Genomic DNA, 15,886 nt, shown 5'->3' on the forward strand with positions numbered 1-15,886 from the left:
CCTGACGCCCGACTTCCCTCGGCGTGAAGGCCAAAGCCCCCCACGCCACCCACACGCGTGCTCGTGCTTTGGCCTCCGTCGCCTCTCCTCTGCCTGCCTTCCCTCGAGCCGCGCCGGGTCCTCCCGGTTCTCAGATTCACCAGGCAGGCCTGCCTCACCCCGGGGCCTGGGCACTTACTGCTGCCTCAGCCTCGCTGGGCCCGGTTCTGAGGATGAGCCTGGCCGGCCGATGGGGTGGGCGTCGCTAGGGAAAGGGGCTGGGGTGCGGGGTCTGGAGGCTGCCGGCCTCCACCCCTGGCCGGGCCCCCTGTGTGATGCCGCGGGGCCTGTGTGACATCACAGCCGCGGGGCGGGCCTTCCACTGGCCAGGAGCAGTGGGGGGGAGGCGGCGGCCGGTCTCTTGTTTGATCCGAGAGCTGCCGTCCGCGTGAGCGTGACTGTGAGCTGTGTGGCTGGAGCTCAGCCGGGGACGGGCCCGCCCGGCCTCCTCCCTCCCTGGCGCAAACTGCGCTGCGGCCCGGCCTCCGGGTCCCCTGTGCTGACTGCCGTCTCCCCCAGGTTCCCTTGACCCCCTGGCTGTCCTTCAGCTGCTGCGATGAGATACGCTCCAGAATTCAAGAAGTCCCCCTCGCACCTCCTGAAGACATTCGCCGGTAACAGGCCGGGCCGCGCGGGGCTCCGGGGAGGCTGTGCTTTCCCAGCCACGAGGCCCGGCGCAGGGGCGGCGGGAGGGTGCGCGGGGGCCGAGCGGGAAGCGGGGAGGGCCGGCCCGGAGCGGGGGGAGGGCCGTGTGCGTCCCGTGGGAACACGTCCTGTGCGGAGGGGACGGGGCGGGGCCTCGGGGGCCGGGGACACGCAGCCCTTGAGGGGTCGTCTGCGGGTCCAGTTCAGCCTGGCAGTCCCGCAGCTTCGCACCCACACTGCCCCACCGCTGCCCTCTCTCTCGACAAGTCACCCTTCCAGGGTCCCCTCGGAGGGACGCGCCCTCGAGTCCGGGGCCTCGGACACCGGGCCAGGTGGAGGGCAGCAGGGTGGGGAGGAGAGGGCAGAGTGGTCATGGGGCCGAGATGGGGTCACACAGAGGTTCCCAGGAAGGAGGGCCCAGCTGGGGGTGGGCGCCACCGCGCAGACGGGGCCCAGGGAGCCTCCCCAGGTGCTCGCTTCCCGGAAGAAACGCTCCGCGGAAACCTGACGTGAAGAAAAATGCCTAAAAGCACACGTGGTTTCCCAGGGAGGTCCCAAGGGAATTTCCCCCAGTGGGAGGCTCTCTCCCGGGGACTCGGGCACCCTGACACCCTCCGGTGCCCTGACCCTGCACCCTGGTCTGTCTGGGGAGCCCTGATGCAGCCACGCGGGACGCATGTCCCTCTCACATCTGAGACCCGCGTCACGTGCTGGGCTCAGGTCCAAACCCATGTGTCAATTGTCTGGGCACAAGGGTCCAGACCTCCTGAACTGCAGAAGCCAAACCAGGGGAAGGAGGTGGGGAGGGGACCCACGGGGCCGTCGCAGCCGGGCCAGGCCATGCAGGGGCTCTGAGGGGCCGTCCGGGTGCCGGGTGTCCCTTCCACCTGGAAGCTCGGGTCTGGGAAGCGCCGTGGATTCGGGAACCCAAGAGGACCCCGACGAGGGTATAATGGGTGTGGGATGCCCCACGGTCCAGGGGCACAGGGCCGGCTGCCGTGCTGCTTCTCGAGCCCCCCTTTTCCTTATGAGCCACTCTGCAGAAATAACCCAAATGGTCTGTGCGGCGCTTTACAGTTTGTAGGGCGTTTCGCAGAAACGATTGCAATTTTCACGGCCCCTCTGTGAGGGAATCAACGTTGGCTTTAGACCGACAGGCAGGGTGGACAGAGGTGCACAGTAGGTCAACAGCGGAGAGCACAGGCCGCACGGCCAGGTCCCCGGGTCAAGCCCTTCCTCCCCACGCTGGCTTCACCTTCACTCCCTCACCTCTAACACTGGCGGGCGTGAGGAGGGTCTCTGAAGAGGGGCTGCTGGAACGATCAAAGGACATAGAACTTGGAGAAATCCCCAAGGGGGCTCCTTGCAGCCCTGACACACTTGAAGCAAAACCCAGCACAGCTCACGTCCCCTCACAGTCGGCAGGGACCGAGCCCTCGCCCAAGACCTCGGCGACCACGGCGACCACAGCCCGGAAGCCAGCACAGCCCTGCCCGCCCCGGGCCAGCGGGCCGGCTCTGGCTCCCAGGCTCCGGCTGCAGGGCGTCCCCAACTCTGTCCAGCCTTCCGTCTGCAGCGGTGGCCTCCGCAGCACAGGCCCCACGACGGGGAGGCCGAGGAGACGGGATGGGGCGCACCTGGAGTAGGGGTGTCCTGGGACACGGAGGAAAGGGCATGGGAGGGCGGCGGGTTTCCCTGGAATCCCACAGTCTGAGAGAACAAACTCCCCCCACTGACCCGAGGAAGACGGCGTTCCCTGGAGACTCAGGAAAGGGTGGGCCCTGCTCCGCGCCCGCCTGGGGAGACCGTGTTTACTGCTGATGGGCACCTGCTCAGAGCTGAGACCCTGCGGTCCTTCGCCCTCCGCTGCAAGGCACGTGCCTTCCTGGCACTATACTTTCTGTCCTTTCGATTTGACTTTTAAATTCTGAAATAATCCTCATGTTGGTCATTTTAACTCAGTCTGCGCTTAAATGTGGATTAAGAACATGTTACTGCCCGAACTCCCAAACACCCATGGTATTAGGTCTTTGTTTCCCAATTCCTTTGTGGAGCGCTGAGCCCGGCGAGCTCTCCGCCAGGATGCGTTATCTCCTTAATCACTGGGGGACCGTGCATTATTCTGTGTGTGTCATCAACTTGACATTGTCGTGGTCAGAAATCTAATTCATTCCAGATCTGAGTTTCAAAGTGAGACGTGTATGATGCATAATGAAAACTGTAACAAAACCCACCACGCAAACCCGCGAGCTCCCCCTCCCTGCCCCGCGTTCCTTCGAGTCAGAGGGGGCTGTGCATCGGGGTAACGTCCGTGTGTGTCTGCTTTGCAGTGTGCGACATCCCTCTGTACAACATATGTGACTACAACGTCACCAGAGATCGGTGCCAGGAACTCGGGTGCTGCTTTTATAAAGGCATCTGCTATGAGAAGGCCATTCCCAGTAAGTATCCAGCCAGGCCCGCCCTGGCGGACAAAGCCACGCAGGCCAAGAACGGCCTGCTTCCCTCTCCCGGGTCTCCGTTGCTGTTCGGGCCTCTTTCTTTGTTCCGTGGTCACATCGCCCTGCTCGCTGCAGCTGCAGGAGAGACGGCTCTGAGGGCCTGGGCCTGGGACTTCAGCCACCGGAAAAAGTCCACTCCCGGGTGGGCCAGACGTGCTGTTGAAGAGGCTTATTTGAGATCCCTCCATCCTGGGGGGGGGGGCGAGAGGGTGTAGAAGCCTGGGTTGGAGGAGACGGTTCTGCAAAAGCAGCTGGCTCGGGGCGGGGCCCCTGCGGCTGTGCGCGAGGGGAGGCCTGACCCAGGCGGGAGCTGGAGCCCTGAGGACCCAGGACAGACCCCCAACTGGGGTCAGGATGAAAATAGACCCGACACTGAGCTCGGCTGCCGGTCCCTGAAGCCCAGGATGCGCCTGGGGAGGTGGAACTAGTAGGGGGGCCTGGGATCGGGAGGGGGCCCGAGCTGGGGGCGAGGCCGGGCCCTCCCAGTCAAGACAGCAAGGGAGGCACCCAGGACTCAGAGGGCAGCAGGAGGGGCGAGGGGGGAGGAGGAGGTGAGCTGGGTCTCCTGGCCCAGAAGGGATGCCCTAACAACGCTTTCTGGATACTTCCCCACACTTCTGCCTCTGGAATTGTCTAAATTAGTATTTCCAGACACTCAAATTCTACTTGACGGTTGATGCTTTTCCTTGCCCCGTATGCATCCCTTTTAGAAACGGGGGTGAGGGCTCTAGGACTTTGGGGAAGGGGTAAACACGTCCCTGGAACAGGGCAGCCTGCAGGAGACCTCACCGGGGAGGAGGAACGTGTCCCCAGATACAGAAAGCTGGCCATGGACCCTCAGCTCCAATGCTCTGAGAAATGTGTCCTGTACCCTCCTCCGCCCTCACCCCTCGGGGGTCAAGGGCGCAGCTGTGTCCTGTGACTTTCCGGGATTTCTTCTTCCCTTGTTTCTCCTCTGCGGTCCCAGCTGGGCTCAGCCGCCCACCCCCAAGGCCTGCCTTCTCGTTCCTAGACACGGGAAGTCAGAAACATTACCCTCGGGGCAGCCCCATCCCACAGACTCAAAACCTTCCGCCAGCTCCTTCAAGAAGTGATATTCTGAGCAAAACAAGAAGCTAAAGCATCGGCAAGATCCGGGTTCAGCCAAAGGGAGCGCAGTGTCTTCCTTTATGGTGGAGATTTGGTGTGTAGGGCCAAAGCGGAGTCAGTTTAGCTCAAAAAGAGGCAGAGAAGAGGCCACAACGAACACTCCTCATAGCTGGGAGGATTTTCTGGTGACAATTTCTCCTTCAGATCTTGAGTTAGAAGACTTGGGACCAGATCTCCTTACTCATCCCACCTGCCACCTTCAGGGACCCCAGCACCCCTAGGATCCCACACCCCTTCCCCTGTACCTGAAGATAGAAGCAATTGGAAGTTACCTCCTTTGGTTGTTATTTTTACTGAGATAGAATTCTCATGCCGTAAAATTCACCCTTTTAAAGTGTATAATTCAGTGACTTTTAGTATATTCACAAAGTTATACACTATAAAGTCCAGAACATTTTCATTATCCCCAAAAGAAACCTGCACCCATTGAACCATCACCCTATTCCCCTCCCCCTCCAGTCCCTTGTAACCACCAATCTGTGTCTATGGATCTACCTGTTCTGAACATTTCATACACATGGAATCATACCATATGGGGTGGCCTTTTGTGTCTGGCTTCTTTCACTTACATAATGTTTTCAAGGTTCATCTATGATGTACCATGTGTCAGTACATCATTCCTTTTTATGGCTGAATTATATTCCATTGCCTGGATGGACCACATTTTGTTTATCATTTGTCTGTTGATGGGCATTTGGGTTGTTTCCACTTTTTAGCTATTATGAATGAAGCTACTATGAACAAATGCACACAGATTTTACATGAACACGTTCTCAATTCTGGACCATATATTAACTCTATTTTAAAATTTTGAGGAAATGTCAAACTAGTTTCCAAGTGGCTGCACCATTTTACAGTCTAAACCAGCGGCATATGAGGGTTCCAGTTTCTCCATCTTCTCACCAACACTTTTCATCCGTCTTTTTGATTATACCCATTGTAATGGGTGTGAAGTTATATTTCATTGTCATTTTGATTTGTATTTCCCTAATGAGTAATGACGAGCTTATTTTCATGCGCTTATTGACTGTTTGTGTATCTTCTCTGGTGAAAAGTCTATTAAAATCCTTTGCTCAGTTTTGAACTGGGTTAATTATCTTTTTATCGTGGAGTTGTAAGTGCTATTCATATATTCTCGTAGACCCTTTTCAGATATATGATTTCAAATACATTCTCCCAAATCTGTTGACTGTCCTTTCACTTTCTTGATAGCATCCTTTGAAGCACAAAAACTTTCAGTTTTGATGATGTCCAGTTTATCTATTTGTTCTTTGGTTGCTTGTGCTTTGGGGGTTTTTATCTAAGAAACCATTGTCTAATTCAAGGTCACAAAGATTTACATTTAGGATATCTTCTAAGGGTTGTGTAGTTTTATCTCATACATTTCCGTCTTTGATCCACTTTGTGTTCATTTTTGTACGTGGTGTGAGGCAGGGGTACAACTTCGTTCTTCTACAGATGTCCAGTTTTCCCAGAACCATTTGTTGATAAGACTGTTCTCCACTGAATTGTCTCCACAGCCTTGTTGAAATCAATTGCTCCTAAGTGTGAGGGTTTATTTCTAGACTCTCAATTCCATCCCATTGATCTATGTGTCTATCTTTAATCAGCACCGCCAGGCTTTGATCACTGTAGCCTTGTAATAAGTACTGAAATGTGAGTCCTCCAATTTTGTTGTTCATTTTCAAGATTGTTTAAGTTATTATGGGTCCTTTGAATTTACATATGAATTCTAGGATCCCTTGTCAATTTCTGCAAAAAGCCATCTGGCATTTTGATAGGGATTGTGTTCAATCTGTAGATAATTTGGGGGAAGGTGTAAAGGGGTATTGCTATTTTAGTAATATTAAGTTTTCTCGTCTTCTGAATAGTGGATGTTTTCCACTTTATATTGTTTTAAATTTCTTTCAATAATATATTGTAGTTTTCAGTATGCTAATCTGTTTTTCTTTTATTAAAGTTATTCCTACTTATTTTATTCTAATGTTATTGTAAATTGAATTGTCTTTTCAATTTTATTTTCAGATTGTATATAGAATCCTAGGTATATATGCAGTAGAATTGAAAGGTTGCTAGTGTATAGAAATAACATAAAATTTTTATGTTGATCTTGTATCCTGCAACCTTCTTGAACTTGTTTATTAATTCTTGTCATTTTTTAGTTTATTTCTTAGAATTTTCTACATATAAGATCATATCATCTGCACATAGAGATAGTTCTACTTCTTCCTTTCCAATCTAGATGGTTTTATTTCATTTTCCTGCTAGAACTTCAGTACAGTGGTGAACAGAGGCAGTGAAACTGGACATCCTTGTCTTGATTCTGATATTTGGGGGAAGCTTTCAGTGTTTCACCATTAAGTACCATGGTAGCTTGGGTTTTATTATATATCATTTATCAGGTCAAGGAAGTTCCCTTGTCTTCCTAGTTTTTTGAGTATTTTTATCATAAAAAGATGTTGGATTTTATCAAATTCTTTGCATCTATGAGCACCTCAGGTGTGGTCTTTTTGTGTGTGTGTGTTATGAAAAGCACTTTTAATTCTGTATAGGATTTAAAAGACAAAAGCATAAAAATAACTAACTATAAAACTATGTTAATGGATACAATTTATATAAAGATGTAATTTGTGACATCAATATAAAGTAGGGGTGGGGAGATGCAAAAGAGGTATTTTTTTGAATTTTATTTTATTTTATTTTTTATACAGCAGGTTCTTATTAGTTATCTATTTTATACATATTAGTGTATATATGTCAATCCCAATCTCCCAATCCATCCCACCACCACCACCCCCCCTCAGGGGTGGTCTTTATTACTTATGTAGATTTGAGTTACTATCTAGTGTCCTTTTCTTTCATCCTGGAGGACTCCCTTTAGTATTTCTTGTAAGGCAGGTCTGCTAGTGCTGAATTCTCTCAGTTTTTGTTTATCTGGGAATATCTTAATTTCTCCTTCATTTTTGAAGGATAAGTTTATAAAATTCTGATTTGACAGTCTGTCAGCACTTTGAATATTTCATCCCATTGCCTCTGCCCTCTATGGTTTCTGGTGAGAAATCTGCTGATTATCTTAAGGCTTCTTTATACACAGCATGTCGCTTCTCTTATGCTGCTTTCAAGGTTCTATTTTGACAGTTTATCATGTGTCTAGGCGTGGATCTCTTTGATTTTATCCTACTCAGAGTTCATGAGCTTCTTGGCAATGTAGATGAATGTTTATCAAATTTAGGAAGTTTTTGCTATTTCTTCAAATATTCTTTCTGCCCTCTCCTCTCCCTCTGGGACTCTCATCCTACATATTTGGTACACTCCATGGTGTCCCACAGATCTCTGAGGTTCTATTAAGTTTTCTTAATTTGATTTTCTTTCTGTTACTCAGACTGGTTACTCTCAATGGACTTATCTTCAGGTTTGCTGACTCTTTTGCCTGCTCAAATCTACCATTGAGGTCCTCTGGTGAGATTTTCATTTCCATTATTATACTTTCAACTTCAGAATTTCTATTTGGTTCTTTTTTAAAAATTAAATAATTTCTATCTTTTTGTTGATATTCTCCATTTGGTGAGATATCATTCTCATACTCCAGCTCTTTAGATATAGCTTCCTTTAGTTCTTTGAACATATTTAAAATAAAGTCTTTGCCTAGTAAGTCTAACATCTGGGCTTCCTGGGGGACCATTTCTGTGGATGGCCTTTTTTCATGTACATGGCCGTATTTTCTTATTTTGCATGTCTCGTATTTTTTGTTGACAGTAGACATTTTAAATAATATAATGTGGCAACTCTGAAAATCAGGTTCTCCTGCCTCCCCAGATCTCTTGCTGTTGCTATTGTCATTGTTTCATGACTTTTCTGGATGAATTCTGTAACGTCTGTATTCTTTGTGGTGTGTACTCATTGAAGACTCTGCTTGGTCAGCCTAGTGGTCAGACTAATGGCTGGACAGAAATCTCTGTAGACACCTGGAAACAATTATCTCTCAGTCTCTGCTGAGGGCCCTGTGTGTGTGTTGGGACCCACCTTCTACATTCAGCCAGATAGTTCCCAACTCTACCTTAACCTTCACTTCCTGCTTGCACAGAACCTCAAGGTCAGCCAGCAGTGCAAGCTTGGAGCCTTCTCAGGTCTTTCCTAGGTATGTGCACAGCCCTGGACGTGCCCACTGCCTTCTAGGTTCCAAGGACTATGTCGCAGCTTTCCAAACCTCCCTGTAGACAGATCATCCCCCAGGTTTTCCCTCTAAGCTTTTTGGTCAGCCTGTTGTTTGCCCCCAACTGCTATCAACCACCTCAGCCATCGTGATTCTCAACAATTGCCTCTGATTATTCCAGCAAATGGCGGAGGGAAAGGCTGTTCACACTACATGAGCTCCAAGTCAAGTCACATAAAGACAACCTTGTGAGTGGGATCTTCCAGTGAAGCACCAGATGGAACAAAGGGTGACCATTTCCTGGGAATGGGACTTTGAAGGAGCTTCAGTCCTGTTCCTTACCCTCCGGTGGTACCAAGCTGCTGGTTGTCACCAGGACTGTGGGCTGTAGGTTTTCATGACTGTCATGGAACTGGAGAGAGGGCAGGAGAGGTGGGAACAGGCATGTTAAAATGTCCAAATATCACTGTTGTTACTGAGATTCATCTGTTCATCTTGAATAAAGAGACTGCTGCAAGATTTTGGTTAATTTCCAAAGTTTTGAAAAAGTTTATTACCTTAATTTTGGCCCTTGTTCTCATTGCTTTTCTGAAGGAGGGTATTTTGGGGCAGGGGCTTCTGCTCTGCCGTTTTTTCTGATGTCACCCTGAAAGTTAATTTTGGGCTTTAATGGACCTCTAGTCCAGTTGTACACAATGCGGTAGTGAGAGAGGTACCACAAGACATAGTGCTTTTTTTTTTTTTTTTTTTTAAAGGAGTTCATTCTCCTCCATCTATCTCATTGTAAAACCCATGACATCTTACTTGAGAGAGCTGGATGAGTCTCAGGTCTTCCACTGTTGAATGACCCACCACATTGCTGCATCCCAGCCGCTCGTTCACTGGGGGATGTGACAGGTACTCCTGAAGCTGATTTCATGGCACTGAGTGGTGGTTTGGCCATAATTTGCTGCTTTTTGCACTTGTCATCCTTTTGTTGCTTTGTGGTTTTAGCGGTTGGACACACACACATATCACTATTTGGAGAGCAGCCGATGATTAATCTGGCTCACTTCATTTCCATCACGGAGTTTTGCTTCTCAGAGGACTCTGGTGTCCTAGGCACGTATGCAACTTAATTTTTCTGAGACGTTTACTGCATGGGGCTCCTCAAATCAGGAAACTTTAACATCCAAAGGGTATGTGAGTTTGCTCCTTCAATCTTCTACATATAAAGAGGCAAAAGGCATTCAATTCCCAGGTCAAGTTACAGGCCAGGGCATAGTCTTTGGCCATTAATTATCCCAATTTACTCACATCCTAATGAAATGGAGCCCTAACAGCATAAAGCAGTGAAATGGATCATTCAAGGAAGAACGCAGCCAGCAAAGGAACAGAAATCCAAGCTGCTGCTGCTGCTTTTTCTTTATTTTTCATCTGTCCCATCCCTTGATCATCTTCTCATCAGAGTTTTATTGTGGGAGTTGGCCATTTTGTAAATGTTAGTATTTCAGACATCATTTAAATTAGAACAATCACCTGATGCCTGTCACTTATTTGAAAAATGAACCTTATTCTTTATAGCACCTTAATTATTAGTGTCCTTAAGGAACCCAGAAAAGAACACAAACTGAAGAATTTTTGTCCTTGCAGAGGGCTCATTGTTCTGTAAGTGGGTATGTCATTTTTGCATGGAGGCGAGTATTAATCCTTTTTCCACTCTTTCAATTATAATAAATGAGTTGTGTGAGCTAGGCTTTTTCTTCAGACTTCTTTCGAGCTCAAGAGGTTGGGCCATCTGTGGGAAGAGTCTGGGCAGTGAGCCCTGCATTTGGGTTCTCACTGTGCCCTCAAATTATTTTTCATTTCTTTGACATCCTTCTCATTCAAGACGGCGAGCGAACCTTTGTACTGTGTAAGTTGTAGTATTCGGTGACAGGGTATTATGAGTTCTTTGTGCACGTAATTCCATGTTATGAAAACCTTTCACCAACTTCTTAAATTGGCTGGTTTGAAGTGCACATTGTGTTGTGGCATAATCTGTATTATTAGGAACATGAACTTGGGGAATTAGCATTAGATCTTTGAGAAAGAATTGGGAATTCAAAGAGGATGACTTGCTTTCATTCCTCAGTCTTGATTGTAGGGTACAGTATTTAACCTGTCATTTCTTCTAAGTGTTTGACTTCAGTTTCTTCATGGGACTTGCTGAGACGATTTCAAAATTTTGTTTAACTGTATTTGGGGGAGGACTTGCCAAGATATTCCTTCAGTTGCTGTTGTTTCTGAGTGATCAATCATAGTATGTGTTTTATGATAAACCACACATATTGCTTGTAACAAATAGCGTGCTGGCCAGAGACTGTGCAGAGAGAATCATTGAGACTCAGTCTCTGCCTTCAGGAGCTTGACCTCAAGAACAAAAAGTACTCGCACATGTAAAGATGTAGAAGACATGCTGACAATAGAAAACTAAATCATTGACTAAATATGTGTGTCTCACTAACAGGGATTCACTTACATACAGACTCTGAATTTCTTTCACGAACCAGGACACAAAACCACACTAAGGAATATACACTCCTTGGAATTCAAGAATTCGTGGGTTGCCTTTTTGTCCCTTAAAAGCTCCTAATTCGCACTTTGTTTGTTTCAATTCCATTCATTCGACATCGTTAAAGCGTACTTTGTGTCAAGGCCTAGGGGACCCCCTATATTAGTTATCTATCGCCGTGTGACAGATGACCCAAAACTCAGTGGCCTCAGGCAACAACTTAGGGGCTTAGCTGGGTGGTTTGGGCTCAGGTGACTCATGGGAATTGTAGTCAAGATTTCAGGAGGCTGCGCCAGTCGTCTGAGGCCGGCCTGGGGCTGCACCATCTACCCTGTGGGTCTCACCTTGTCACAAGTCTGCCTGCACATCCTTCTACATGAGACGGTCTTCCCCACAGCCAGCGAGCAGCGAAAGAGCAGAGTAGGAGCCACGGTGACTCGGACCTCGCCTTGGGGGTTCAGAGGTCAGCCCCATACACCGCAGAAGCGTCTACACCACGGTGTAAATTCCAGGAGGCGAGAATCACTGCAGGCATCTCGGAGGCCCTGGAGATTCGGGGGTGGACCCAGGTGCACGCATTTCCACGGGAAAGGCCTCATGGAAAGAAAGAAGCCAACCGATCGGAAAGAGCCTCCAACAGGAAGTTTCCTAATTCGGTCACCATTGCGGGGAGGCAGACTGTATCCAGCCCCAGGTCTCCCCCCAACCCCGCCCTCTCCCTGTGAACTCCTGAGCGTGAGCGCCTGCCATATACCCAGCCTCTGCTCGCTGAGCACCAGCAGTTCCAGGAAACAGCATCTGCGTTTCCATCTCTGAGCTATTTGGCTTCAACCCCTTTCAGTTTTCTGACTTCAGCCACATCGAGGACCCCCGTGCCCCCCACGACTGCCAGAGCCCCTGCAGATTAGCCAGTGCAGGTCCCACTGGAGTCATCCTCGCGTCCTGGGAGGCAGCTTTCTCTACAACCATCGCTTACCTTCTGTTCTGGGTTGGATTGTGTCTCCCGAGGAGAGATGCTAAAGCCCTAGCCTCCAGTGCCTGTTGTGTGACCTTGTTTGGATGTGATGTTAAGATGGGGTCATCCTGGAGGAGGTGGGCCCTTGTTCCAACATGACTGGTGTCTTATAAGAGGAGACACAGAGACACAGACTCGGGAGACACAGACTCGGGGAGAATGCTCCGTGAAGGCAGACACACAGGGACGGCGGCCGTGTGATGACGGAGCCAGAGGTGGGGTGATGCACCCACATGCCCGGGGTAGCCAGGAGCCACAGGAGCTGGAAGAAGCAGGAAGGATCCCCACCTCCACCCCCCAGAACCTTCAGAGGGAGCACGGCCCTGCCGTCGCCTTGGCCTTGGGCTTCTGACCTCCAGGCTGTGAGCCAATACGCCTCTGTGGTTTCGAGCTGCCCAGTGGTGGCGCCCCTCCGTCATCACAGCCCCAGGAAAGCACTGCCCTAAGCGGGGACACTCTGTCTGATGATGTTATTACTGGTTAAGGTGGAACGGTTCAGAGGGAGGAAGAAGTAAGGGAATTGAAGCAAATCACGTCACTCGAGGTTGGCGTTTGCAAGCCCGCCGGTTGCCTTCCTTTGAAAGGGCGGAATGGCAGTCGGAGAGAGGCCAGCAATGCTGGTGGCCCAGCAAGTGTCACCGTGCACGAGCTCCTCCTGGCGCCGTGCTGGCAGGTGTGCTCGCGTTCGCTCCTTTCAAGTCCTGGCGTGAGCCTGATGAAGGGAACGTGGAGGGTGGGACCAGGGCGGAAGGCTGTCTGATCACTGAGTGCAGCAGCGCTCACGCAGAACTGCCGGGCCTCAGGAGCCGTGGGTGCCGCCCCTCGGTCGCCCGAGTGCCGAGCCGGCCGGCGGGTGGAGGCCCACCGTCAGTCCTCGTGGGAGGCTGGTCCCCAGGCCCGCCTGTGAGCCTGGGCGCCGCGAGGCCCCTGCGGTGGGGAAGCCCTGGGGAAGGCTTGGGGGGCTCGCCCAGCTCCTCCTTCCCGCTCCTTCCCCGGCGTGGAGAGGGGCCAGGAATTGACCCCAATGCATGCTCCCGCACAGGGAAGCGCCAGGGTAGCGGTTGCCCCTGGGGCACCTTGAAAGGCTCAGGTTCTTCTGTCGGGGGTGGGTTTTGAGAAGACGTGAGCAATTTGGGGCAGTGCGCACCCCTCGCTAATAAAGGAGAGCTCAGTCCATGAAATTTGACATCAGACCTGCGGGATTGGTCACCCAAAATCATCTCCTAATATTTTGGGACAATTGACCTGAGTATTGAGGGACCATTTCCAGGGAGCCGGAGGCAGGGCGCGGGCCGGGCACAGGAGGCAAGGAGGCCGCGTGCTGCTCTTTCTGGAGGACAGACAGACCAGGGATCCTCTCCCCACAGCTGTCCCCGGGGTCCTCTGGGAGCCACGGGCCGCCCTGAGGGCCTGCAGGTGGAGCCTTCTTCCCTCCGCGAGTGGCTTGGATCCTGGACGTGTTTCCGGGGGGAGGAGGTGGAGAGGCAGGTGCTCAGGGCGGAGCTGGACCTCAGGGGCAGGTGGAGGGCGTGGCCGACTCCGGGAAGCATCCCTTTGGGGATGGACCTGGGTCCAAGTGATGAACTGAAATTGCTTTCCAGCTTATGTGCAAGTGTTTTCCGCCTTGATCGTGATCATCGCCGGGGCCTTTATCATCACCATTATTTACAGGTCAGTGCTTTCGTTCTCTGAGCCTCACCTGCAGACCCGAGAGGGAGAGGAACTCGATGGTGCGGGCGGGAGGCTCCCCAGCCTTGCCATGGGGGACGAGGAGGGCCCTCTGTGGACGCGAGCCTGCTGGGGGGACCAGCCTATGTCCCCGGCGCTCTTGATAGCAATGCCAGTGGCATCAAAGGACACCTGACATCTCCAGGTTGGCTCGTCCCGCCTCAGCCTCACGGCCAGCGAGCGCTGGGTCTGCAGAGCCCCGGCCGCTGGTCCACACCCAGGCTGCCCTGTCCTTCAGCCTGTGATGGTCGTGATGCAGCTGTGTGCTCAGACCCGAGTCCCCGGGCGGTGGCAGTGGTGAGGACGCACCAGGCCCTGGCAGTCACCTGTGGTCCACGGGCGGGACTGGAGTCCAGCCATCATGCGGGGCCCTGGCACCTGTGACAGGAACAAAAGCCACTGAGATTAGTTGAGTCCAACAAGGAGGAAAACCGCTGTCCTCCTCCGAGTGGTGCCGGGTGGCGTCTAGATGGACGGGCCTGGCTGTGACCTGCACGTGACGCTCCCTGTTCTGTCCTGGGAAGCCGGGGTGCCACGTGCCGAGTCTGTTTAGAGCACGTGTAAGAAACAAAAACGAAGACTATTAAGACCAAGCATTTATCTTGGCAAATACACGTTCATGATCATGAAGCCTGTGTTTTTAGGGGCACGTCCTGGCGGAGGGCTGGGCGGCCCAGAGAGTTTTCCACCCTTAATTTCTCTGATTGTGATAAAAACTCTCTTTCCATCAGAGTTGTCCAAGAGAGTAGGAGAGAAAAGGAAGTCCCTACAGAGGTACCTTTGTCCTCCAAGTCCAGCGCTGAAGTGGAAATGGTGCCCTCGGGCGAGCGGCCGGCGGGGTCGAAGGCCCCGAGCACAGAGCCGTCGCACAGGAGCCCGGAGAGCGGTAGGGAGGACGGTAAGGCGGCGGGAATGGCCAGCTTTACCTCCTCGGCGGTCTCCTCTGGTGAAGACACTCGGCAGCTATGTCAGCCCTTCTGCAAGTTGTACTTGTGTTTTAGTTTGGACAAAAGTCTATCTTCTCCAGCTGGGAGGGGCGGGTTTGCAAGGTGGATTCTGCCCTCCGCACAGGTTTCCCGTCCACAAGTCCATTCCCTCCTGGAAACATCGCCTTCCCTCTCCTGCCCTCCGTGTCCCCGCAGACACATCCTGCCGGGGCGTGGGCAGCGGGAGTGCCGGCTGAGCCACAGCCCAGGCGCTGGCTGGCGGCGTGAGAGCGTCTCCTTCTGCGGCGCCTGCAGCTGTGAAGTGTCTCCCCGCTGCTCTGGTTTCCAGGAAGCCCAGTTGCTTGTCTGGTCACTCACCCTCTTAGGCGGCCTTTGGCCGGGGCCCCTGGCAGGTTAGAGAAGAGTGTCCTCAGTGATCGGCTCTGCCCTGGGCCATGTTCGTGCGGGAACTCCGTCTAGGGCTCTTGGTATCACGGGTCACAAGGCGTGGCTTTCCTGGAGCAGTGAACGGCCTGCCCCGACGTCTTCAGGGACCTGGACGAGGCCCCTGGCGGATGTGCGGGCCCGGCGCGCACCTTCTCGGGGTGCCCCCTGCGGGGAGAGGTGCAGATGCTCCTCCCCCGGGAATGAGTGGAGAGACTCGGGACAGCAGAGACACCCCGCCACCAGACTTGCTTTGGAGTGAATCATGGCCAAGTGTGTGCCATGTAGCTGTGTTCACAGGCCTTGAAGAAATTCCCCTGGGGTGGCCGAGCATTCCATTCAAAAGCCACTTCTTTTTATTTTGTTCTTCATCCCGCAGCACTGGCCATACCAGAAGACGAAGAAACTGAGGACTGAGGTGTGTGCTGGGGACCAAGTGAAGATGGGAGGGAATCTCTGAAAGAAATGGGGCAGCGGGGGAACGGCTGTTGAAATACGTTATGCAATGGCCACCCGATGAGAAAAAATAAAAATATCTTGAAAGCTTCGTGTTCTGTGTTGTGTACCCAGGGCCGGAGTTTTACCTTCAGAGGCAGGACGCCGTCGGAGCTGAGGCCATGCACCAGGAGCTTTCATTTCTGACGCTCGGCTTGGTACTGACCCCGGGACCGGCAGCTCACAGTGCTGACTCAGCACCGAGGCCCCCTTTGCAGGGCACAGGCTGCAGCTTCACCGGGCGGGTTGCCACTCAGA

General features: G+C 51.9%; 1 protein-coding gene across 1 annotated transcript; it reads left to right on the forward strand.

Moving 5' to 3' along the window:
• Positions 1-595: 595 nt before the first annotated feature.
• On the forward strand, positions 596-15,606 carry TEX29 (testis expressed 29). Its single transcript, XM_059903246.1, has 5 exons — positions 596-653; positions 3,015-3,125; positions 13,637-13,706; positions 14,495-14,661; positions 15,513-15,606. Exons 1-5 carry the CDS (start codon positions 596-598, stop codon positions 15,548-15,550), a joined length of 444 nt encoding a protein of 147 aa, XP_059759229.1. The 3' UTR covers positions 15,551-15,606.
• Positions 15,607-15,886: the final 280 nt, after the last annotated feature.

Source organism: Balaenoptera ricei, chromosome 18, assembly GCF_028023285.1.
Source record: "Balaenoptera ricei isolate mBalRic1 chromosome 18, mBalRic1.hap2, whole genome shotgun sequence".
Taxonomy (NCBI): domain Eukaryota; kingdom Metazoa; phylum Chordata; class Mammalia; order Artiodactyla; family Balaenopteridae; genus Balaenoptera; species Balaenoptera ricei.

What these genes read in the sequence shown, in the direction of transcription:
- TEX29 (XM_059903246.1), top strand. Translation starts at nt 596, where the DNA reads ATGAGATACGCTCCAGAATTCAAGAAGTCCCCCTCGCACCTCCTGAAG. An exon ending in CTATGAGAAGGCCATTCCCA is followed by an intron (nt 3,126 to 13,636) that starts GTAAGTATCCAG and finishes ATTGCTTTCCAG; the next exon opens with CTTATGTGCAAGTGTTTTCC. An exon ending in ATCATCACCATTATTTACAG is followed by an intron (nt 13,707 to 14,494) that starts GTCAGTGCTTTC and finishes TCTTTCCATCAG; the next exon opens with AGTTGTCCAAGAGAGTAGGA.